Below are 24,469 nucleotides of genomic sequence, written 5' to 3' on the forward strand. Positions count from 1 at the left end.
GCGTTAAGCATTGGTTCTCAATGTGGGGTCCGGGGACCCCCAGGGGTCCTTGGGGGGGTTCCAGGGGGTCCCCAGCAAAATATGATTAAATATGGCTCTTTTATTGCTTCTTTTAACTTTTTAATGGATCCTATGTAAGTAAAGCCTGATAAAAGTGTCAAACTCCCAAAATCCACCAGAATACTGGAAATTACATCGACTCTGTTAAAAAATTCCTGGGGGGGGGACCCCCAGCGTGGTCAAGAGCCCCCCCCCCCCCCTGGAAAAAAAATATCCTGTTATCGGACGGTCTGAGGTTGGCAGGTATGCATGCAATGTAGAGATTACATGGAATCCATCTATTTATATATCTGCAGTGCTGTCCACGGGGGTCCCGGTGGCGGTAACGGGGGCGGCGGTATAACGGGGGTCCCGGTGGCGGTAAAAATCTGTAATATATTATCAAACATCTAACAACAATATGAACTATAGTGTTAACAGAGTGACAATGACATATCACATGAGTCATTGTCACACTCTATTTCAGTAATATACTTAAATTGATTATATCTTATTGTATTTATTTCATTGTATTTGAATGCAGGGTCATTTAAATTAGTCCATATACAAACACATGTGTTGAATTAGCTGTGGAAAAACTTGAAGAACAAGGCACTGGATTGCGTAAATTTTCTTTCGTGAAATCGAGTCATGGATACATTTATCCAGGGTGCTCTGGCTAAACTAATCTGGCAAGATAATTCAGCTTTCATGAAACCGATTCATCACTAATCCTGGCTAAATTAAGCCAGGAGAGGTGATAAATCCAGGCTTAACCCCTAATTCTGCTTTCGCGAAATAGGCCCCAGTTAAGGTTATTTCAAAGAATGTAGATTATATCCAAACCAACTAGTTGAGGTTTTTACACAGCTGGTTTACTAGCTTAACCTGCTTGTTAAAAAAAAAAAGATTAACTATATCTGATATCACACTTCTTACTTCTTTGCATGTTACTGTATGCTGAAATTGTAACAGGGATGTTTATATAGTCCCTGCTTGAAATGTAAGAGCAGGGTAAACTTGCAACTTGCAAGTTAATTGTGGCCATGTTCTACATCCCACTAGTTTCTGACAATATAGATTGCATGCACGCACTAAAGAGGGAAATAAGTACAGAGCCAACTCAGGACATGCTGCATCAGTGGACACTAGACTAATTTATTTGTCATATAGATCATATTTAATAACAGAACAAAGTAGAATCCATAATCAGAATCCCAATCAGGTACAGATAAGCACATACATCCCTCAGAGAGAAAACACAACAATTACTGCAATCTGTAGCAGTTTTTCGGCTGCTTAAGCTTTCACCTGAACAAACTGCTCTCAGCTTCTGCGAGTGTCTCATTCACAGAAAAATCTCAATTTCTAATTAAACACGAGTCTACAAATGGAATGATCCATGATTCCATTTGTACAAACTTGGGAGTTGAATTAACACTAGGGGATTGTACTGTAATTCCTCCATAATGTCGTTTTTACATCCATATTATTGTTAACAACATTAGTAACACTATTTGTATAATACAATCAAGCGTGTGCATAGAAAGTTAAAGCGAGAAGCCTGGATCCCAAATAATTACATGAATCTCCTTTAGGTTCATAAAAGCCCATTGTTAAATATCAATTCAGAGTATACATATAAATATACAGTATTTATAGGTAGTAACATGTCTTTTCTCTATCTTGGTGCCTGTCTTCCCATAAACAAATTAGTTCTGAATTATACAAGCATGACAGTATTTTTATTATACAGTGACACTCATTTTCTAAACAAGCCATCAGATAAATGTATGTGCTCAGTATTGGCAAAAATTAAGAACTAAACAGGGACCCCTAAACAGGGACCCCTCACATGTCCTCAAATTCTGTTCACTATTTAAAACAAAAGAAAAGGTAACTAGTAGCAGAGTGGCTGGTGCAGTGAAGTGTAAAAAGTGACACAACCATCATAAAGATTTTTCCTACATCTGAGCTTTGACTCAATTATGTTTGAATGAAATGGATCACAAAAAAAAACATTCTGGAGACAGAATGATCATCCTCTAAACAGCGTCTAGCACACAGGGTTGACGGGCACGCCTCTCTTGGGTACATAAGGCGTTGTCCTGGTTACCATCTTGATGCAGTCTATGATTGGACAGACGCTGAAGCAGAGCGTACAGCCAGTGCAGCTGTCGGTCACAAAAGGCATGTGGGTCTCTGGATCAAATGTTATAGCCTTGAGAGAGAGAGAGAGAGAGAGAGAGAGAGAGAATTGAGTCACATTAGATGCCTGAGAAGTATCTCTGTATTCAGAGAGAAACACATACAGCATGTAGACAGTAGTTGAAGAAGAGACTCACACAGTGAGGCAGAAAGACCGTTTTGTTGATAACAAATAAGAAAACATAGCATAGAGGGACCCATATAGAGAATTGATCCTTTAGAATGTGTTGCACAAACTTTTTCAGCAATGAAATATTGATCAAGAACATTGATCCACGCTTAAAGGGATAGTTCACCCCAAAAATACTTACCGTACCTTTTTTCTATAGATTAGTCACCCTATGGAGATTGTTTTTAGTTTTTGTCGCATTCCTAAGCCAATAATTTGATGACCAGCGGACTGGTAAGCAGCGGTTCCCGTAGGAAACACTGCCGGAACCGCTGCCGGTCATCAAATTATTGGCTTAGGAATGCGACAAAAACCCCAAAAATATCCATGGATTCAAGTCTCCATGGGGTGACTAAAAAAAGTCATTTTGGGGGTGAACTATCCCTTTAACTTGTGACTGCATGCAAAGTATGTTTGACTGAAAGCCATTTTAAAAAATCAAAAGCTACTGAAAGGGATACAGTGTTTGTGCACTAAAAAGCTAAATTGTTGTTTGTTAGATATTTTACCAAAAATGTTCTTGTAAAGTTTTTTAAGGTACACCATAGCCTTCCCTTAAAAGTACAGGGCCGGATGTACACACAGGCGTTCTAGACATATGCCTAGTAGGAACCGTTTGCCATTAGAGGCCGCAGACAGAGGGTGAAAAACCAGGAACTGCCTAGATTACATAATATTTTATATACCGTGTATGAAATTCCGTAGTCGTAGAACTAACTTAGATCAATTAGTTCTGTTTCTTAGCCTGTTTGCTTTTCGTGGAAGAGAGACAGAGCTGCAAGATGCAAATACAGCTATTGCCATTCTAATTTAGCTGTCCACAATCCTCAGATGGCTACAAAGTAGAAAGCCATGACTACATGTTATTATACTTTTAGGTATGGACACAGAGACAGACAGACAGACAGACAGAAGTACCTGGTATCCAGAGTCATTACAGGTCATGTAACATTTCCCACAGTTGATGCACATGTCCTCATCTATCAGAGCCAGGACCTGCAAACACAGAGTTGGTTACATTAATGTATTCATGGGATTGTATCTTAAAGCTGCAATATTCTTTGATGACTGGTTGATGTCTGGTTTCCCATGCAGGAGATCCGGGTTCAAATCTCGGGTGTTACAGTTGCAATTATCTCTCTCCATCGGAATAGGACATAAATCTATTATCTTTGACCTTGATCATTTGGGATTGGCTTGGTACTGAAAATAACCCATATCATTCCACTCCCACATTCTACTCATGTGGTAGATAGCGTCAGCTGGTAAGATTGGAGATAATAGGACAGTGACTGTAAATATAAAAATTCTTTCAGCAGTACGTAGGATTCAAACCCATGATCTTGCCATCATAGGACAGCCTCTCTCTCCTTGAGGCTTCCCTGCCCCAAGAACAATAACGAAAATTATGAATAAAACACATTTGTACCTGCTCTTGGTTGTCGAGTTCCTGGTACGCACCAATGTGACGTAGCGCTCTGGCTATCACATCCTATCAAGCACACACACACACACACACACACACACACACACACACACACACACACACACACACACACACACACACACACACACACACACACACACACACACACACACACACACACACACACACACACACACACACACCACATTAAAGCATTGAGTTAGCAAGATCTGTGTTTGTGTCCATGTATTAGTGAGTATACAGTATGTGTAATGCATGTGTGTCTGTGTCCATGTATTAGTGTGTACATGTTCATAACTGGAGATATGGCTGTTTAAACCCCAGCCAATAGGAACACAGTCACAGAGGGGGCAGAGCAATGGTGTGGTCCCTGGTGTGATTTTGTGATGGGCGAGTGTTGGTGCCAAGTTCGGTGCGGATCGGAGCAACGGTGCGCCTTCCAGGTCCGCATGTTACGTTTGTGATGCCCAACCACCCACCCGCCTACCCACCCTCTAGGCAATTGTAATATAGGATAGAGTATGAGTGTATGCTTGTGTGTGTGAGGCACACCTTGACTGCAGGCACAGGTTTCTTAGGCAGGTTGACACGGGCCACGTTGGTTTCAGTGACTTCATTGTCATTGCTGTCTCTCAGTCGTTTCTTGTAATCAGCGATCGCTTCCGTCTTCTCATGCAGGTACTGACCGAAGCTAGGCAGGCTCTATGCACATGCAAGTAAACACACACACACACACACACACACACACACACACACACACACACACACACACACACACACACAGACAGTCATACATGTATGCACACTTAAAACCATTATTAAAGTATTTTACCTTTCAAACTGAAGTTATCACAAATGTTAACTTCAGACAGTTATATTATGTTGTAGTTAAATGTTTTAGTAGTAGTAGTAGTAGTAGTAGTAGTAGTAGTAGTTATATCAGTAGTAGTAGTAGTAGGCCTAGCAGGAGTATAGACTTACCTTTCCCACCAGCTCTTCCACTCTGGGGACTGGTTTGCCTTTCTGGTGTTTCACTGTAGGAGGGGACTGTCCATCCCAGTCTCTCAACTCCTCCAGACTCTTTAAATACAACAAGGTCTTCAGACCTGGACACACACATGATTATAATTACATTATACATATTACATTATTACCCATTTCTATCCAGCAATACTCCCCTGTGTGTTTTAGACATGGTTCCTCAATCCGTCAGGAAGAAATGTAGGTTGATAGATAGGTAGGTAAATACATAGGCAGGGAAGTAGGTAGTTATGTAGTTGGGTAAGTAAGAGAGGAAGGTAGGTACAGTAAGAAGCGGAAAGAAGTAGGTGGGTAGCGATTGATTATTTGGTAGGTAGGAAGTTGGGGAACCATCCCACTCTGAGAAAACCTTCAAGTTGTGGTTAAACAGGCTCGTTTAGGGGAAACATATATGTATAGAGTAGTTTAATAATAATTTAGTACTGTGCCCTTGAGGGCCTTACACTAGTGTACCCCAACAGATATCAGACATGTCAACATACTGTACAGGATGCTAGGGGTAAAAGCATGAATCAATTGACAGAAATATGAATTATAGAGAGTATTAACACAGATATAAGTGAGCTTGTTCATTAAAGAGACATGACCAGGGTAATAAAGACATGCATCCTGTAGTCATTGATACCACAGGCTGATACTACTCACCCGTACAGTAGTCCTCAATCACTGTGAAGTCCTGGTTCTGAACTGCACTACACACCTGGATGGACAGATAGATAGACAGACAGACAGACAGGAAGAATAGGTGAGTTTGTCAGTCAATGCTGTCGCTGAGTGATGACAAACACAAAAAGATTTTAATATCCAAGTAATCCAACTGCTTGTGTGTGAAATGAATATAAATAATTCAAACATAATCCCAGCCTTTTCATTCCAGTGGCTTGTGTTTGTGTGGTGAGGAGCACTGTACAGTACGTGTACAAATACACCCCAGACTTCATCTGTATAAAGGACTAGTGGAAGGCGTAGTAACAGTAGCAGTGGTAAGAAAGATGTATAATTATACCTGTAGTACTGAGGACCTAGTGTGGCAGAATTAACAGTATAGTATTACTAATAGCAGTAGTAATAGTACATGTACATGTAGTACTGAGGCAGTAGTACTGGGGTTACAGTGTGGTAGTATCAGCATAGTAGTACTAGTAGTAGAACTTGTTAGTACCTGTAGTACTGAGGCTCCAGCATGAAGGAACTGCAGTCCGGAATCTGCTGAGTCGATGCCTCCAGTGGCCAGAATTGGAAAACCAGGTATCGCTCTGCCAATAGCTGACACTGCTCTCAGAGCTATAGGTCTGATAGCATTACCTGGATGAATGAATGAATGAATGAATACTCTGTTCTCAAAGCTATGGGTCTGATAGCATGACCTGGATGAGTGAACAAATTAATCAACTTAATAGTTTCCAACCCAACTTGTGTCAGTCGTGCGGCCAAGTGTGTGTGTGTGTGTGTGTGTGTGTGTGTGTGTGTGTGTGTGTGTGTGTGTGTGTGTGTGTGTGTGTGTGTGTGTGTGTGTGTGTGTGTGTGTGTGTGTACACACTGACCAGACACTCCTCCATATGTGGTGCGTTTTCCCTTTCCAATGCCAGGCCAAGGGGACCCATCCGCCTTCAATCCCATCATGCCAGAGACAGTGTTGGTGGCTGTGACTCCATCTGCACCACCTACAAAGCGAGACAACAAACATTAAATATATGTGGAAAGATGATGGGAGAGATGGTGTATAGTCGTTGATGACGGTCTACCTTCATGGGCGGCTTTGGCGATGTCAACAATGTTGGTGACATTGGGTGTCAGTTTGGCAAAAAATGGGATGGTAGTGGCTGCACGTACCCAGCGACAAATGTTACGCACCAACTCTGTGTCCTAAATGCACGCACACACACACACACACACACACACACACACACACACACACACACACACACACACACACACACACACACACACACACACACACACACACACACACACACACACACACACACACACACACACACACACACACACACACACACACACACACACACACAGTACATATACATAAAGAGCAGAAACAGTCAATTACTACCTCTGCATACCGACCAAAGGAGTAGTCAGAAACGAAAACAAGAAACTCTGGTTCAACGATGACTTTAGACGCTTGACTCCATCTCCAGGAGAGACAGGTATTTAAATGCAAAGGTCCATTTGGGCTCATTTTTACATTGTCTGGAGTGAAATGAACACTGAGTTTGTGTGTGTTGAGACTGGAAGGAACTGGAAGGAACTGGAGACAGAGACAAGCACATCTACCCCTCCTCTCCACCCTCTGGAGTTGACTCTCACATTGCTGGACCTCAATGCCTTCAGAAGTGTACAGGTGAAACCTGACACCACCTTCATCATCTAGCTTAAAGGAGAATTCCGGACAAATTAAGTGTTATCTTTCATGTCTCGTTACTCACCTAGCGACGTAAAAAGTGGCGTTCTTTTTTTCCATATATTCCCCTGTCGTCATTTTTTAAACACCCTCCGTTGTTATAATGGGAGCGCGAGGGTTAGTGAAGTTCGTCTATTATAACCGATGCAATGTTATTTTTTTCTCTACTACGATTCATTGTATTGTCTCATGATAGTCAAACATGCGCTGAAAATTCCTGCGAGCCTGCCGTTAATGGCGAACGATTTAACACTGGTTGCTTGTTTCCAGAATCTGGCAACACGAGTTGCCAGGTTCTGGAAAGAAACAAGCATCCAGTGTTAAATCGTTCGCCATTAACGGCAGGCTCGCAGGAATTTTCAGCGCATGTTTGACTATCATGAGACTCTACAATGAATCGTAGTAGAGAAAAAAATAACATTGCATCGGTTATAATAGACGAACTTCACTAACCCTCGCGCTCCCATTATAACAACGGAGGGTGTTTAAAAAATGACGACAGGGGAATATATGGAAAAAAAGAACGCCACTTTTTACGTCGCTAGGTGAGTAACGAGACATGAAAGATAACACTTAATTTGTCCGGAATTCTCCTTTAACAACAAATGTCATCTTAAAATTCCTGAGCTGTGCGACAGATTTGTGTAGTCCTTGCTATTATGCGCTGGACCTGTGTGTGTGTGTGTGTGTGTGTGTGTGTGTGTGTGTGTGTGTGTGTGTGTGTGTGTGTGTGTGTGTGTGTGTGTGTGTGTGTGTGTGTGTGTGTGTGTATACCTGTCCACAGGCCAGTCCCATTCCTTTCTCTCCCATCCCATGAGGACAAGACAGATTGAGCTCCAAAGCATCTGCGCCTGATTCCTGCACACACACACACACACACACACACACACACACACACACACACACACACACACACACACACACACACACACACACACACACACACACACACACACACACACACACACACACACACACACACACACACACACACACACACACACACACACACACACACACACACACAGAGAGAGAGAGAGAGAGAGAAATAGTAGCCATCATTACATTTTCATGTTAAGCTCATTTTAGGGGAGGTGCTACCCAAAAATAAATCTATTGTTAGGCCTACTCAGGGAAAATAAATATTCTAATTTCTGCGTCCCGCCTGATTAATCATTTGACTGATCAATGCTTGTTCTGAAGCTGTAATTAATTGTTAGGGTTACAAAAACATATTCTCACCTCAGCCATCTTTGCCAGAATAGTCCAATCAGATTTGTTGTAACTACACATTATACTTGAAATCACCACCTGAGAGAGAGACAGGCAGACAGACAGGACATAGAGACAGAAGTAGAAGCATTCATATTCACTTTCACCCCACTTTTCACCCCACAAATGATACATATTGCTGACTTAACTTGAATGGAGAGGATAGAGACTGACTGACAGCCAAACAAAAGCAAAAACAGAACAGAACAGGTGAAGAAGTTACCTTTTCAGGGAAGTCTCTCTTCAGTTCAGTTACACCCTGACACCAGTAGGCTGCTGTCTTCTCACTGATGAGCTCAATGTTGAGGAAGGAGCCCTGCCCGGGCCCAAACATATGGCCCGATGTTGTACCACGCACGATACGAGGAGACACGTTGGTCACCAGGTCCTGGAAGACAGGCAAGACAGAAAGGCAGAGAGACGCATCGGGGTCAGAGAGACATAAAGAGGACAAAGGAGGACTTTACTAAACATGAATGCTACACAAATAATACTACCAAAGCGCACCATCGAAACCATCAAATAAAACGGGAAGAATAATACATTAAAATAATTCTACAGGGAATCCCACCGCTCGCAATTCCGGCCTCCCATTATTCCGACGCCCCCAATAAACACCCGACAAGCGTTAGGTTAGTGTGAGGTTTGGGGTGTGTGTGTGTGGTGTAGAGGTGAATATTCCTGTTTTTATGAGGGTCTACCTTGTCCAGTCCAAATGTCTTGGTCAGAGCAAAGCCCCACCCTTGTTCAAACGCCCTCCTGATCATAGCGGTGCTGGTGGTGGGGGGTGCCGAGGCCAGGCCAAAAGGGTTGGGAAAATGTATCCCACACAAGTCCACACTGATGTCCACAGCGTCTATGGCACTGTAGAACAGAGGCAGCCTGGGGACAGAGTCTACCGTATGCCCGTACAGAGACTGGAGAGGAGAGGAGTACAGTATGGATTTGTATGCAGTACGTAATTTGTGAATACTTGTTTTACACTATATATGTGGCTATAAACCTACAGTACATATTTAACTGCATATATTTGTGAATACAAAATATTTACCTATACAGTATACAGTATGTGTGAATATACCATATTTGCTTAATCCATTAAGACCGGGAACGCATCTGTCGTTTTAAGATTTCTTTAGCAATTCCAAAAATAGCATTTTTTTCTTTTTATCGTGGACAATTTCTGCAAATCTTTGAATATATACGAATATATGAATGTTTAACTCCGATCTGTGTTTCTGGGAGTCTCTGGAACAACATATTTTGAGATGAGGGTCCGCGGCCAAATACATATCATTTTGGGGGTCCTTGACATGGAAAAGTTGGAGCACCACTGATATACAGTAGCAACATACTGTTGCTATATCAAAAAACATGTTTTGATATGTATTTGGCCGCGGACCCCCATCTCAAATGTTTTTGTTCCAGGGACCCCCCAGAAGCAAAGATTTGAGTTACAAATGATCGCTTTAAAAATACATATTCAAAGATTTGCACAAATGTGCTAGATTTTTCAAAAATAGCAGATCTTACAAGCTCACGAGCTTGTATATCTGCTATTTTAGAATAGCCAAATTAATCTAAAATGACACAGATGCGTTCCCGGATTAAATAGTTAAATATGAAATATTTACCTGAAGATATTTGTGAACGTGCCAGGAGGCCTGTTTGCCGTCATTAACTGACTCTACACTGGTGTTGGCCAGACCAGCAATGTCTCCTCCTGCAAACACCCAGGGTTCACTGCTCTGCATGGTGTCTGGGTCCAACTCCGGGGTTCCCCAGCGATTCAGCTTTATGGGAGCCATGGCTTCAGCCACTAGGGATTTATACACAGGTAAAATATAGGTTAATTTAGAGTAGGATATAGGGAATCTAGTATCTAGTTTCATAGAGTTATAATTTACAACATAACGTTGCTGTCGGCCAGGAACCTCTCTCCATATTCTAACTTTTTGTGTTTTAGTATCAAAAGTAGCGAATCTACAAGCTTCGCGGTCACATTCAAGGTGATGTGTTCTGTTACGATGCGTTGCTAACGCATTGAATCACTTCTCAAGTTCAAGCTTCTCCTCCCAACAATCTTTTGAAGGTCCAGATTGCGTGTCTGGCCTGTGACCTGTTGGTATCTTTTGCCCAGCAGAGCACCCAGCATTAAACAATGAACTGCCACTTCTGAGGGCATAATGAGCTGGGCATTATCTCCATATCTAGAGTGTTAGTGTGATTGCTCAATGTGTTTGATGTCCACAGGCTGCAGAATCTATAAATTAGACCCTATTAGGCCTACTTTTAAAAAAAATATTAATAAATACCCCCCTGTACAGGACCTACACTATACTGATGTTGACATAGGATTCACACCCAGATGTAGCACCATGCCAATATGGTGCAACAGGCATTCATTCTACTATATTATGTCTATTATTACAGCCAGGCGTATGCCCAGCAGGTGGAGCCAGCCCCACAGCTGTTTCTCTAGATAATTTATGTAATGTCCTTGTTAATACCCTGAGGGGACAGTGTCACAGTAACAACTGTTGTTACGGTGTAGAAGTCAGAAGATATATTAGGACTGAGAGGGGATTTGCTCTTTTCAAATGCCTGTTTGGCATTAGAATGTTGTCATAGTACTAAGAAACAGTTTAGGAAAAGTAACCGCTGTCATTGGCAAATAGTCGCTGTCTGTCTATTTCTTCATAAATGTATGCCATTTTTTAGACTAGTGACAATAGCCAACATGTTGCAAAATGTTGTGAGCTCATCTTGTAGATCTGACATTTGCACAATTGTTGAGATGAAGCCATTTTAATTCATAGGGATGCCAGATTGAAAGTGCTTAAGTCTGTCTGTGGGTTTTACAAGCATTTAACCAATGAAAAGTATTAACAAGAGCTTGTGACTACATTGGACCCGTTGGAACATTTCCTGAAAAGTAACTGTTTTGGACTTACAAAGTTTCTGCCTGACAGCGACAAAGTAGAGTTATTATGAATTTAAATTCAAACTCAAACACCCAAATCCCCAAAGCTGATTTTACCAGTACTAAATTGATGGGGTTAACTACCTTGCGAGTCACTGAGCATGGAGCCGAAGGCGCTGATGATGTAATCAGCCTTCAGCTTGACAATCTGGTCCTCGTCCTCGATCCAATCTCCATCTTCCGTCTGCTCCGTGCGGCAGAACTGGAGCCCAGAGACCTGGCCGTTCTTCATGGTGACCTCGCGTGGAGACAGGAAGGGCAGGAACTCACACTTCTCCTCCTTGGCCAGCTCCATCTGGGAGAGGAGAGGAGAGGAGAGGAGAGGAGAGGAGAGGAGAGGAGCGGAGAGGAGAGGAGAGGAGAGGAGAGGAGAGCGGCAAGGATTAGAAAATATGAAAAAAGAGGAGTGATAAGAGGATCCATTCATCTATCCACCCATCCATCCTTCCCTCGGTCCCTTCCTACCTCCTCGGGTACAGCTCTGATGTTGGTGAATCCCTTTCGGAAGCAGACAAACACTCTCTTGGCTCCACATCGAAGGGCGGAGGTGGCACAGTCAAACGCTGTGTCTCCAGCACCTAACACGATGACCACTCCACGAAGCTCTGGCAGGGACGCACGACAGCTACACATCCCTACACACACACACACACACACACAATGGTTATTTGCTTGTATACATTCGGTTTAGCTTTTGTTAATAGAGTATAGGCCTGACCTCGACTAAGTCGAATAGTCGACTGGTTAGTCGCGGGGGGTCCGAGTCGACTGCGTGTCTCTTAGTCGAATCCTTTTTTTTTTTTTTTTTTTTTTAAAGGGCCAAAAAAATTTTAATTGTTTTTTGGCCAAGTGTACACCTGCAACCACACGTAACTTCCACTTTATTCTTCTTATTCCTCGTCTTTGTATTGGTATTGTTTGTGTTGGAGCGCCTCAGTGCGGCTGCAGAGTTCATGTGCAACCTCTTCCAGAGAGAGATAGAGACACTAGAAACTCTGCTGGAGACACAAAACAAACTGTGTAGACTAGGCCCTTTGAAATAAAATGTTTTTTGCCCCCAAAAAAAAAAAAAAAAACTAAAATTCGACTAAACAAATCCTTAGTCGGGGACAGGCCTAATAGTGTAATGCCTAGCTCAATGACACTTTGGTAGGACAGGTGTGGGATTTACCCTAGGTCCGCTGGTTGGAGGGTGTGCTCTCTACTCATTGTACCTCCCTGCCACGTGTGTGTGTGTGTGTGTGTGTGTGTGTGTGTGTGTGTGTGTGTGTGTGTGTGTGTGTGTGTGTGTGTGTGTGTGTGTGTGTGTGTGTGTGTGTGTGTGTGTGTGTTACCTGTTTTGCTGGCTGCAGCCACCATGGGCAGAAAGTCTTTGGAGGTGAAGAAGCCTTGCTCCATGGTGAGACCGTGAAAGATCCTTGCTCTGTTGGCCTGAGGGAGACCTACAACACAAATGAATCCAACATGTAACAATTAGATGTATGTTATATGATGACAGAACTAAACAACAGCCCTTTCTGCACACAATATCTCATTACAGGCCGCTTATTTGTCTTTGGCTGCTTATGGTACTACGGATAGAAATATTTAGTTGACAATGAGGTACTGACCAATTCCAATGAAGACAGCTTTGTATCCTTCCTCTTTCAGCGATGTCAGAGTCATCCCGTTAACGCCAAGCCCCTTCTCACACACCACCTGGATACAAACATAATTTGCTTCTAATGCTGTCTGGCTGTGTGCGTGTGTGCGTGTGTGCGTGCGTACGCGTGTGTGCGTGCGTGCGGTGTGTGGTGTGTGGTGTGTGTGTGTGTGTGTGTGTGTGTGTGTGTGTGTGTGTTACCTTGACGCCCAGGTCTTTCATGAGGTCAATTTCAAACTGGACGACCTCGAAGGGCAAACGGAACTGAGGGATCTCAGCCGTGCTGCAAGGAAACCAAAGAACGCACAGAGTTACAAATAGCACTTGCAGTGATGACTGCAGATCCTCTCAATATCCCCTCACAAATAAATAATATCTCCTGAGCTACAGTACTGGGCAGCAGCAATGTTCATCCGTGGTCCCCATTTGCCATTAACTATGCTCTCTCTCTTTCTTCACCTTTTCATCTTAATAAAGATAATAAGACTAAGAAAAATGTTTTTGTAATTAAATATTGAACAGAGTGAGCAGGAGTGCTTAAGACACTGGCCTCTGGTTTGAGGTCAGAAAACTGGCATGCTTGGCCGATAACTACACCAAAATATCTCTTCAAAGCCTAGAGTCTAGATTCCTAAGTATAGTATTGTAGCCTTCATCGCTGTGAATGTGCATTCTTGATGTGCGTGTGTCAGTAGTATTCCACTGACAATGTACAAGTTTGACTAATGACAGTTTAATCGCCTTTATTTGGAGAACTATGTAGACTTGACTAAGTTCATTAAATAAAATGCCATAAAAGCCAGTGTTCTTGGGGTGTTCTTTTGTAGTGGGTCATCCCTTTTCATTAGGCCCACCTTTTTAGTCCATTACCAACTTTTTGGTAATGGACTAAAATACATTGGTCTTATACATTGAACTATCAATAAGCCCCAGAATGTCACTGCTCTGAAAGTAGCAAGACGCCTTAACTGGCTCAGTTGACAGCATTGTTTTCCCCAGAAACAGCTAACCCCTGTACAGACACATGACAGACACATGACAGACATTACCTCAAGCCACCAGTGTACTTCTGCTTCTCAAAGACGGTGATGTTATCATATCCAAGGCGGGCCAGGAAGGAACCGCAGCTGATTGACGCAGGGCCACAGCCAATCAGCGCAATGGGGGAATGGTAAGACTCTGGCATCTCATTGGCCGGTGGGAGGTTAGGGTTCCTGATTTGAGGGATACCCATTTTACCGAAGATCTGAGAAACACACCCATACATACACAGGCAAAACACAAAAGGATGGAGTAGAGTTGAGCGATATTGACTGCTTCTGAGTCATAAATGTAGGCTTAGTAGAGTTAGGATTTTCTACACAAACAGTGTTTGGACCAATGGTTTATTAGTATAGCACATTTCAAACACAAATACATTAAAAATGCTTTACATAAGGCATAAAAAGAGTTTAACTACAGGCAGATAGACAATGTACCTCTGTGGCAAACTGCTGTAGCCCCCCTATATTGATGGGTCCTTCCTCTGAGGCGAAGAGGTTGCAGCCTCCCACACACAGCTCTGAAGTCGGACAGACCATTCCACATGTTAGACCCAGGGGGTTGTCAGAGAAGATGGCCTTCGCTGAACCATAGTAGTTCTGATTCACACACACACACACACACACACACACACACACACACACACACACACACACACACACACACACACACACACACACACACACACACACACACACACACACACACACACACACACACACACAGTTGCATTACAGAGTAGCATATATAATCTCTGCATCGCACTTTTAATATCATGTCATGAGTAATATAATGTAGCACTCTGCACGCATGTATGCAAACGTTAATACAGTACCTTATTGGAGATGCTTGTGATAAAGGACTTGACGTCCAGGTTGGTGGGACAGCTCTTCTGACAGGGGGCATCTGCACATTTTAGACACCTAGACACACACACACAGATGTATTGTCATTATTTCATCTTTTCATTTAACACAAAAATTGCATCACAGAAATATTACAATATACTACACAACAATGGAAGTCAGCTAAATCACAATTTAAATCACAATAACTGAATGAAAAGAAAAATGAAAAGACAACTAGACTAGAGTCTAGTTGAGATAACATACATGACAAAACTCAACGTGATTAACAGGAATGCAATTCATTCAGTGTGTGTGTGTGTGTGTGTGTGTGTGCGTGCGTGCGTGCGTGCGTGCGTGCGTGCGTGCGTGCGTGCGTGCGTGCGTGCGTGCGCTGACTGTCTTTGTCTGTCTGTCTGTGTAGCCAACGGGCAAAGGCACGTGGAATATAGTTTCTGCTCAGGATAAGGGACAAGGGAAGGTTGTTAACCCCAGTTCTGTACAAATCCTTGTTTGCAGAAGGGGAGTTTGTGGAGTTTGTCTCACGGAAGAGCAATATCACTACAAAACAATCAAGGACCAAGCCTAAAGCGACCTTATTGGCTCAAACAATGACAGACTGCTCTGTATATAATCTATACCTCTGTGGGGATGTTGAGGTATGAGGTGGGGAACCATCTCCTAACAAAGCAGAAAGGAGAAACCAAGAAATGCACAAGGACGCTTGTTAGCAGCATTAGCACAAAAAGGAAGATATAAACCTGACAACCTGTTGTGCCACCAATGGTACTCAAATATTGTGTAAAAGTACATTTGAACAGGCCTGGGCCGCGGCGTGGCACCCTAAGCTGCAATGCCAGCCTGACAGCGTGTCGTCGGGCTGGCATTGCAGCATTGCAGGTCGTCGGGCCGATCCCGACGACCTTTTCTGCATGTCACTCCCCATCTCTCTTCCTATTTCCTGTCAGTCTACTGTCTGTGCATAAAAGCCCCCCCCCCCCCCCACCCCCAGTGAGTCAACAAAAAATGCCTTCACCCATTGACCTCAAACACACCAAAACCATAGACTCTGTTTTAAACCATGGAGTCACCTGCATTTATATCCAGTGAGAATTAATTCAGCTTCATGTAGCTTTTTTGTCTCCCTCCAAAATGTATTGATTATACTTGCAACTCTGAAATATTGGTGTACGTGTACGTGTACGTGTACGTGTACGTGTACGTGTGTGTCTGTGTGTATTAAAAAGAAGTGTCTTGAAGTTTGGATGGACTTGTCTCACCTTATTGAGGAAACCAATGCCAGTATGTAGTGGGCATTTTGCCGTGCACTAAAGTCATCAGCGTAGTACACATGCAGTGATGATATGCAAGAATACCCAGCAAGTAGTTGGATCATAAAATACCCATAATGCATCGTGCATTCTCTCTCACCTCATTGCCTCACGCAGCGCTCCCCGTTCACTCAGCGTTGTGTGTTTTATGTCATCAAAGTTGTTCTCCAACTTCACACAGGCCTAAAGGAGAGAGAGGACAAGCATTCAGGAGGAGAACATGAAATCAAAACAGAGGGAAGTAAATGAGATTGAGAGAGAGAGACCAGTCAAAGATTGTACCCAGTAAAGATTTAGTGTTACGTTCATTTGCCTTTGAGTTACAAATGGGTAAATACACGGATGTGTTTCACGAGTGAGTGAGTGAGTGAGTGAGTGTGTGTGTGTGTGTGTGTATGTGAGTGTGTTATGTCTCACATCAGCGCACTTCTCAATATTCCTCTTCCAGTGTTTCTTTTCTCTCTTCTTGGTTGTCGTGGAGAAGGTCTGGGCATGAGTCTTCACCCGGGGATTCAGAGACAGAATGCTCTGTGACAACACATAAGAACAACAATCAAAATGAAATACTGCAACAGAGCACACACACTCTTGTATAAAGTTTGACCCAAATTGACGATACACATTTTTATGTTAAATTAACACAAAGGAGGATTAAGAGCAATTCCAACCAACCCTAAGCTGTTCTTCTAATTTATAACTGTTGGAGAGATTAGTATTGTTATGAATCTCAAGATAAAATCAATTGTAATAATACAGTCTATGTTATGGGCATCACACTGATGTACCTCTACCTCTATTACAGTCTGTTTGAATATTTGAGATAGAATTAAGAAAGTGAGATTTCAGTTGTTGTTTTTTTTATGAAAGACTACTGGTTCAAGTCCCTGTACCAGTTGGTGAAAATTCCAGGGTTATGGGCATGTGAATGAGCTTTGATTTCTCAAGAAGTGCACATGAGCACGGCAAACATAACCTCAGTTACTCCTGTGGGGCTAATCAGTGACTGTGGTCGCTCTAGCCAGCTCACACGTGTGTCTGCAATAATGTCAGATATAACGAGTTTTAAAAAACCATGTGTCATCCTCAAAACGTTAACCTTATGAAATTACAAAGAAATACAAATTGCTAGTGATTGAGTAACTTGTACCTATCTCTTGCCTTATCTCTCGATAACACTTTCACACACGTACAGTACGCACGCACGCACGCACGCACGCACGCACGCACGCACGCACGCACGCACGCACACACACACACACACACACACACACACACACACACACACACACACACACACACACACACACACACACACACACACACACACACACACACACACACACACACACACACACACACACACACACACACACACACACACACACACACACACACACACACACACACACACACACACACACACACACACACACACACACACACACACACACACACACACACACACACACACACACACACACACACTTCTGCTGGCAAAAGGTGAAAGAACATTCCAGGAAGGTTATTGGTTAAAGTGGAGAGGATAAGATAATGATTTAGCTGACAGGTCATTGAGCCAGAGTTATATGATTTATTTACAAAGTATTACTAGAATCCTTTTTCCCCTTCTTCCCTTACTCCCCTATTGACTCCCACCGGTACCAGAGATTTTTGTTATTACTATTACGTATATATTTTAGTTTTTCATGCTTATCACCTAAATGCAAATATAGTTGTAAAAGAGATCCATTGATGCATTGTTAGACTTTTGCACTAGGTGGTTTTTTTTTTACATGGAAGCATATTCCACTGTAAGATGTTTCATATGAATTATAGTGTAGGAGCTAATGTAAGGGTATATGTTGATCAAGGTTGGGTTCGATTCAATTTCAACTCAATCCAACCCAGAAGGCTTACAGGACAAGTTCATTGCATTTTGCATTGACTATGACAAATGTAATTTAAAGTCCTATGTATTCACCCAACTACTGTGTTGGGTTTGACTTTTTTTTTGTCAAACCTTTTAGCTTTTTAGTTGGAAAACTAACTGTGTATTTCATCAAACGTCAAAATATAAATATAATATAAAGCAAGACATCCTGTGTATAGGCAGCAGAAATGCAAGTTGTAATGGCAGAGCTTCTTTCATGATCTTTTATACTGAAAAATATAGATTTCTGATGCAAGTACAAGACTCTCATTTCAATTACATGCATTTAATCTAGAGCAACTATAGTAAGTAAGACAGTAAGACACACCCTAAAGTGGTCAACCAACAACAGGTCAAGTACAGTGCCAAGAAAACTATTAAAGTGCTATGTCAACGACAAATAACAATATGGTGTTTGAAGATGTTTTGGATTCACGCATGCACGCACACGCACACATTACATTACATTACATTACATTACAGTCATTTAGCAGACGCTTTTATCCAAAGCGACTTACAATAAGTGCATTCAACATAGGTAGGGAAACAAAACTACTACACGCACACACACACACACACACACACACACACACACACACACACACACACACACACGAGCACGCATGTCACATAATGAGCACGCATGTCACATAAAATAGTGTGTAAACAGCTAAGCCAACCTATGTCATATAGATAACATGTTTTGGTTATTTGATCTGCAAATACGGACTGACAGTACAGGACATTGTCCATCGCCCTCCCTCAAAATACAGTAGACTTGACAACAAGGACTTCAATTGGTCTGAACTTCTACCCCAGAGTTTCACAACCAAACCAAAACGTGGGCTGTCAGAGGGTCATGGATGAATAACAACCGGCTGCTATTTGATGCAGTTTAGAGCTGAGAGTTTTAGAGTTTAATAAAGTTTAGAGCTGCTAATGTGGTGTTAATTGTGTGTGTCCAGCACTTGTTTTTGACATAAAACTATGGTGTGTTAATGAGATTTAAAAAGAGATCACAATAAATGATTGAGCCGCTGCTCCTTCGCTTGGAAAGGAGCCAACTTAGGTGGTTTGGGCATCTAGTACGGATGCCTCCCGAGCGTCTCCCTTGGGAGGTCCTCGCTGCATGTCCCACTGGGAAGAGACCCCGGGGGCAGACCAAGGACCAGATGGGGGGATTACATCTCCATACTGGCCTGGGAACGCCTCGGGATCCCCAAGGAGGAAGTGGCTAATGTTGCTCAGGAGAGGGAAGGCTGGAGCTCTCTGCTGGAACTGTTGTCGAATCCGACTCCGGATAAGCGGTTGAAGATGGATGGATGGACAATAAATGATACTATTTTTTCAACAAAACAGAGGAAACTCTGGTATTTATCAAATACAGTCCACGGGCATCTTGTTAACAAGTGCATTAATATTTTCCCACACCTGGGCATCAAAGGATAAACAAATGTAATTGCATATGCCTTTCAAAAGTATGTACTGGAAATACAGTGACTACCAACATTATGTAATCACTTACATAATACTAACAGGTCCCCCCCCAGAACACTCATCATGATCATCCAAGCAGCCATGAAGCTGGGTGAAGCTGAATCTCTGCCATGGGATTAACCCATTAAGGCCTAAGGCCAATTCAAAAAATGTTTTCTAAATCCTAACAATTTTTTTTTCACGATTTATCAAAAATAGTAGATCTACAAGCTCATAGCGCGGCACTCTGTGCCCCTCCACAGATGATGGGATATCATGTTATATAACGACACTGTTTTTACTGATGACATATCCACCTTTACCTCAGCTGGACTACGGCTCTAAAAAAAAAAGAAGTTCAGTCCAATAAAATAAATAATGTTGCTTAAACCATCGACCAGGAGTCATCAAGTAAGTTTGGCCTTGGGCCTGATGTGCCTGTCATTCACTCTCAACTCTAAACCCCTCCCACTCACTCAGTCTCAGATCAGCTACACAGGGAAGCTGTCAGAACCTTCCCTAAAACAACGCTCCACACGTCCCTGACTCTTCTCCCTTCTGGATCCCTTTCTGGAACGGTGGAATGAACTCCCTAGCCAGTCTGCAGTTAGAACTGCAGACTCACTCCCAATCTTTTGACCGTAGTCTGAAAACACCTCTTCAGACTGAATCTTAGCTCGTAGCACTTGCCGTACCACTTGCCCTAGCCTTGACGACCTTGCAATCTTATGCAAAGGCTAAAATGTAACTTAGATAGCATGTTATGTAGACAGATGCCAGGTCATTTGTATACCTGGCATCCTATAGAGCATCGCAGTTCCCGCCCCTTCCGGGTTCCACTGCAAAATACTCAATGCATTTTTCCCATTGACATTTCCAAAAATATTTATATCAATTAATTTAAGCCTAGAATCAAGCCATCCAGGGTCCTGGTGAATCATGACCATAAAACGTTTGATTCTGTGAAAAAACTTTTTTGAAAACTGCAAAACAAAGGGTATTTATTAAATATAGTATATCATATAATTAAATATAAAATATAAAAAATCACAGAAAAAAATGTTTTATGGTCATGATTCACCAGGACCCTGGATGGCTTGATTCTAGGCTTAAATTAATTGATATAATTTTTTTTGGAAATGTCAATGGGAAAAATGCATTGAGTATTTTGAAGTGGAACCAGGAAGTGGGCGGGAACTGCGATGCTCTATAGTGTGTATAGTTTCGTATGTACAGATTATAGATTTTTCGATATTATACTGTTTAAACTGATGATAGGTTCTTAGTTTACCTATGATCCTAGATTACAATTTCTATGCCTTTGATGTATTACCTCGTGTTTTCCTTGCTTACTGCAAATCGCTCTGGATTAAGAGCGTCTGCTAAATGCCTAAATTGTAAATTATAAATTTGGGACAAAAGTATAATAATCATTCTTCAGGGTAGATTCACTATTTGGACTTAATTGGATTTTATTTTGTGGTATACTCTAGGCTAAAATGCGGTCAGTCAGATTATTATTTGCAAAATAATTTTAACACTGATTCTTTTTTTTTACTACATTTTGCTGTTAGGAATGTTCACATTTTAGTGACAGCTGGTACTTGGTAGCACCTTTATATTGGTCAAAATGTCGAAATCCCCCTTTAGACATCGCCTAGACTAGAGCAGTGGCTAATATTTCCACTTCAATGGAGCAACATAACATGAATAGCAATTAGCTGGTAGAATAGAGAAGTTGCACAGGGGCACTAGTAACAGGTGGTCTGTGGACCACTGGAGGTCCGTGAAATGATTGCATGTGGTCCCTGACCATGCATTTAGCAATGTAGTTTTTTTTTTTTGTTTTTTTTCCACTAGTTGAGAAACAGTGAATTGAATGACCTGGTGAATGGCCATTTACTGGGAAGTAGGAGGTCAAGAAATTCCACAGAAAAAGAGAGTTAGAATCTCAAGAAGGGGAAGTGCACCGAATTGTCTGGTTGAGTCGTCATTATCAGGCAGATCTGTGTCTGCCCACCCATACATAAGATACAAATCAGTATATCAGCTAACATGAGTTTAATAGAAGGCTGGATAAAGTAAGAGAACAGCATAAGGAATAGATCAGTAGTTCTCAACCTTTTTTTTAAAAGCTCTGGACCACTGCATATCTCAGTTAAATAATGACTGTTAAGGGCTTGATATACTTTGTTATGCGTAGTGTGCGTGTGCGTAGTATCATGTAACAAATTAAATCAAACCCTTAACAGTAATCATTTAATTTCAAGCTTTTTCTCCCACAGCATGCCTATTAATTGAAATATTTTCTTACATTTGATGGACTTATGAAACATTATTTAAACATATTTTAATTCATTTAACAAAGGTATTTTATTCATGTATTTACATTAAAACCTAAAACCCTGAGGAAGACCATTGTCGAAACGTTGGTTGCCTGTACCTTTTAAATACATTTTATCTAGCTATGAGTTGTGCAGCCTCCTCCTTCTCAACATGTATTTACATTTTAAAACATTTCCCCATGGACCACCTGCAGGCCTAATTATGCCATGGACCGCTAGTAGTCTTGTGGTCCATTGGTTGAGAAACAGTGGAATGCACAGACATGGGATGCATAACAAGTGTTACCAAAGCACTAATCTTAGCCCATATCCCCACCCAACACAACAGTGGTCCCCAGGTTGATTCTTAGTCAGGGTGGTGGTCCCTCATTCACAGTTGAAACCCCCTGGTCTAGAGAGCTAGATGTATAGCCATGAATCAGTTCATGTGTTATCATCCAGGAGCTGTCCCTGGTGCTGGAAACACTCACTGGCTACTCTCCAAAAATGTAAATAATGTTTTGACCCTTGATTGACCTTCATCAATCCACAAAGTGGGTTTTGGAAAAGGACTGAGCCCCAATTAAGCACAAAACAGTCCATTTTAAATTTGGTGATCTGTGATCTGGTAAACTGTGTTGTAGGCCTACATCTACAACTCACATGAAGCAAATAGTAAATGTTATAATGCCAAATATTATCTGTCTCCATGGTAGCAAAATGTCAGAGTAGCAGCTTAAAGCGAAGTTGAACATTGGTGGAAAAGTGGGTTGTAGCCATAGTTATAATAAATCCGTTTTAGCCTATAGCTACCTCGTCAAATTAATATAGTCTAGCCTACGTGACGTCAACATATTATTTATTATCTTTATCTGTTGCATGGGTCTGTTCTCTGTGATCAAGGAATCGGGTTGACTAAAGTTAACTTACTTTCGTAGATCATAAATGTATTTTATTGAATCTGACTTTTACTTTCGTATCTAGATCATGGATTTTATCGAGTCTGACTTTTACTTTCGTATCTATCATAGATCATGTATTTTATCGAGTCTGACTTTTACTTTCGTATCTATCATAGAAAATAGATCATGTATTTCATCGAGTCTGACTTTTACTCCAAGGCTAAAGGCGCAGATGCATGCCACAATTTTGGATAGCCGTCTTTAATTAAGTGTTATTTCTGTGCACACTTTATGAAACTATAGCCTATATAGGCATGGATCAGTATTATTTGAAAATACACCAAAAAAAATTACCTCGATGTCAGGAAGGTCTTTACTCAGCATGGTGGTGGTCGTCTCTGACTGACTGGGGTAAAGAGTTGTGAAAAGTTCCAAAGGACAGTCAGCTTTAGTGGCGCAGATAAGATTGTGGATTAGAGGTCCGAATCACTGTCCGGGACTCCTCTGTTCCAGGAAGGGCAAAGGACCAGTCCTTATTAAGCCTCCCCGACGTTTAGTAACTGTTCTCGCACGATGCAAGACCCCAGGAAAATAGTTCACATGCATGCAGATTCAGACGCGGCCAGATCAGACCGAGCTGATAAGAGCGTTAACGGGTCGAAGTTCTCTTGGTGGCGTGGGGCGAGCACAGGCACATTCCACGTGTGGTGGAAGAAAACAAGCAGTGGTGTAAAGTAACTAAGTACATTTACTCAAGTGCAATTTTGAGGTATTGTCCTACTTTACTGGAGTATTTCCAATTTTCAGTACTTTTACTTCTACTCCACTACATCTCAGTGGAAAATATTGTAGGCTACTTTTACTCCACTACAATTATATGAAAACTTTAGTTAGCCTACTAGTTACTTTGTAGATTATTTTCGAAATATTTTTTATACATTTTGAACTTGTGAAATGGGACATTCTGCACAATGAGTACTTTAACTTTTGGTACTTTAAGTCCATTTTGATGCCAATACTTTTGTACTTTTACTCAAGTACATTTTGAATTCCGGACTTGCAACAGTATTTCTACATTGCAGTATTGATACTTTTACTTAAGTAAACAATGTTAGTACTTTTACCACCACTGGTGGTAGACTCGTGTAAACAGGTCACGGGTCCTAATCATGGGATATGGGATAGGCTATAGAGTGCAAACAAATTCAGGGGCGTATAGCTATAGGGTTTACATTTTGGGCTGCATGCAAAGTATAGGGCGGTCAGGCTAAGCCCATGTCTATTTAGAAAGAGCTAGCCTATTGCAAACATAGAATATAATATGCAACTATAATCATTGTATGTTTTGTATAGCCTGCCCTACACAATGACAACAGGTAGGCCTGTAGCTTTTTTGT

General features: G+C 41.8%; 1 protein-coding gene across 2 annotated transcripts; it reads right to left on the reverse strand.

The window, feature by feature from the left end:
- Positions 1-1,272: 1,272 nt before the first annotated feature.
- Positions 1,273-23,668, reverse strand: dpydb (dihydropyrimidine dehydrogenase b). Of its 2 annotated transcripts, XM_080440088.1 has the most exons (25): positions 23,427-23,668; positions 16,858-16,968; positions 16,541-16,623; positions 15,100-15,187; positions 14,702-14,863; positions 14,273-14,469; positions 13,425-13,506; positions 13,192-13,279; positions 12,916-13,023; positions 12,047-12,216; positions 11,666-11,876; positions 10,233-10,417; positions 9,300-9,515; positions 8,822-8,986; positions 8,569-8,637; positions 8,101-8,184; positions 6,650-6,770; positions 6,449-6,568; positions 6,067-6,209; positions 5,550-5,604; positions 4,845-4,969; positions 4,416-4,565; positions 3,846-3,908; positions 3,335-3,412; positions 1,273-2,260 (listed from the first exon to the last, which is right to left on the reverse strand). In XM_080440088.1, the coding sequence occupies exons 1-25, from the start codon at positions 23,454-23,456 to the stop codon at positions 2,096-2,098; spliced, it is 3,069 nt and encodes a 1,022-aa protein (XP_080296214.1). In that variant the 5' UTR covers positions 23,457-23,668; the 3' UTR covers positions 1,273-2,095. The 2 variants fall into 2 exon arrangements, with proteins under 2 accessions (XP_080296214.1, XP_080296215.1); XM_080440089.1 differs by lacking the exon at positions 9,300-9,515.
- Between the last annotated feature and the right edge of the window lie 801 nt (positions 23,669-24,469).

This window comes from Gymnoscopelus braueri (assembly GCF_963280865.1).
Source record: "Gymnoscopelus braueri genome assembly, chromosome: 10".
NCBI classification, from domain to species: Eukaryota; Metazoa; Chordata; class Actinopteri; order Myctophiformes; family Myctophidae; genus Gymnoscopelus; species Gymnoscopelus braueri.

Excerpts from the sequence above, each read along its gene's own strand:
- dpydb (XM_080440088.1), bottom strand. The coding sequence starts at position 23,456 with ATGCTGAGTAAAGACCTTCCTGACATCGAG. Across the intron at positions 16,624-16,857 it reads ATATTGAGAAGTGCGCTGAT|GCCTGTGTGAAGTTGGAGAA; the intron begins GTGAGACATAAC and ends TCTCTCCTTTAG. Across the intron at positions 3,909-4,415 it reads AACCTGTGCCTGCAGTCAAG|GATGTGATAGCCAGAGCGCT; the intron begins GTGTGCCTCACA and ends TGTGCTTGATAG.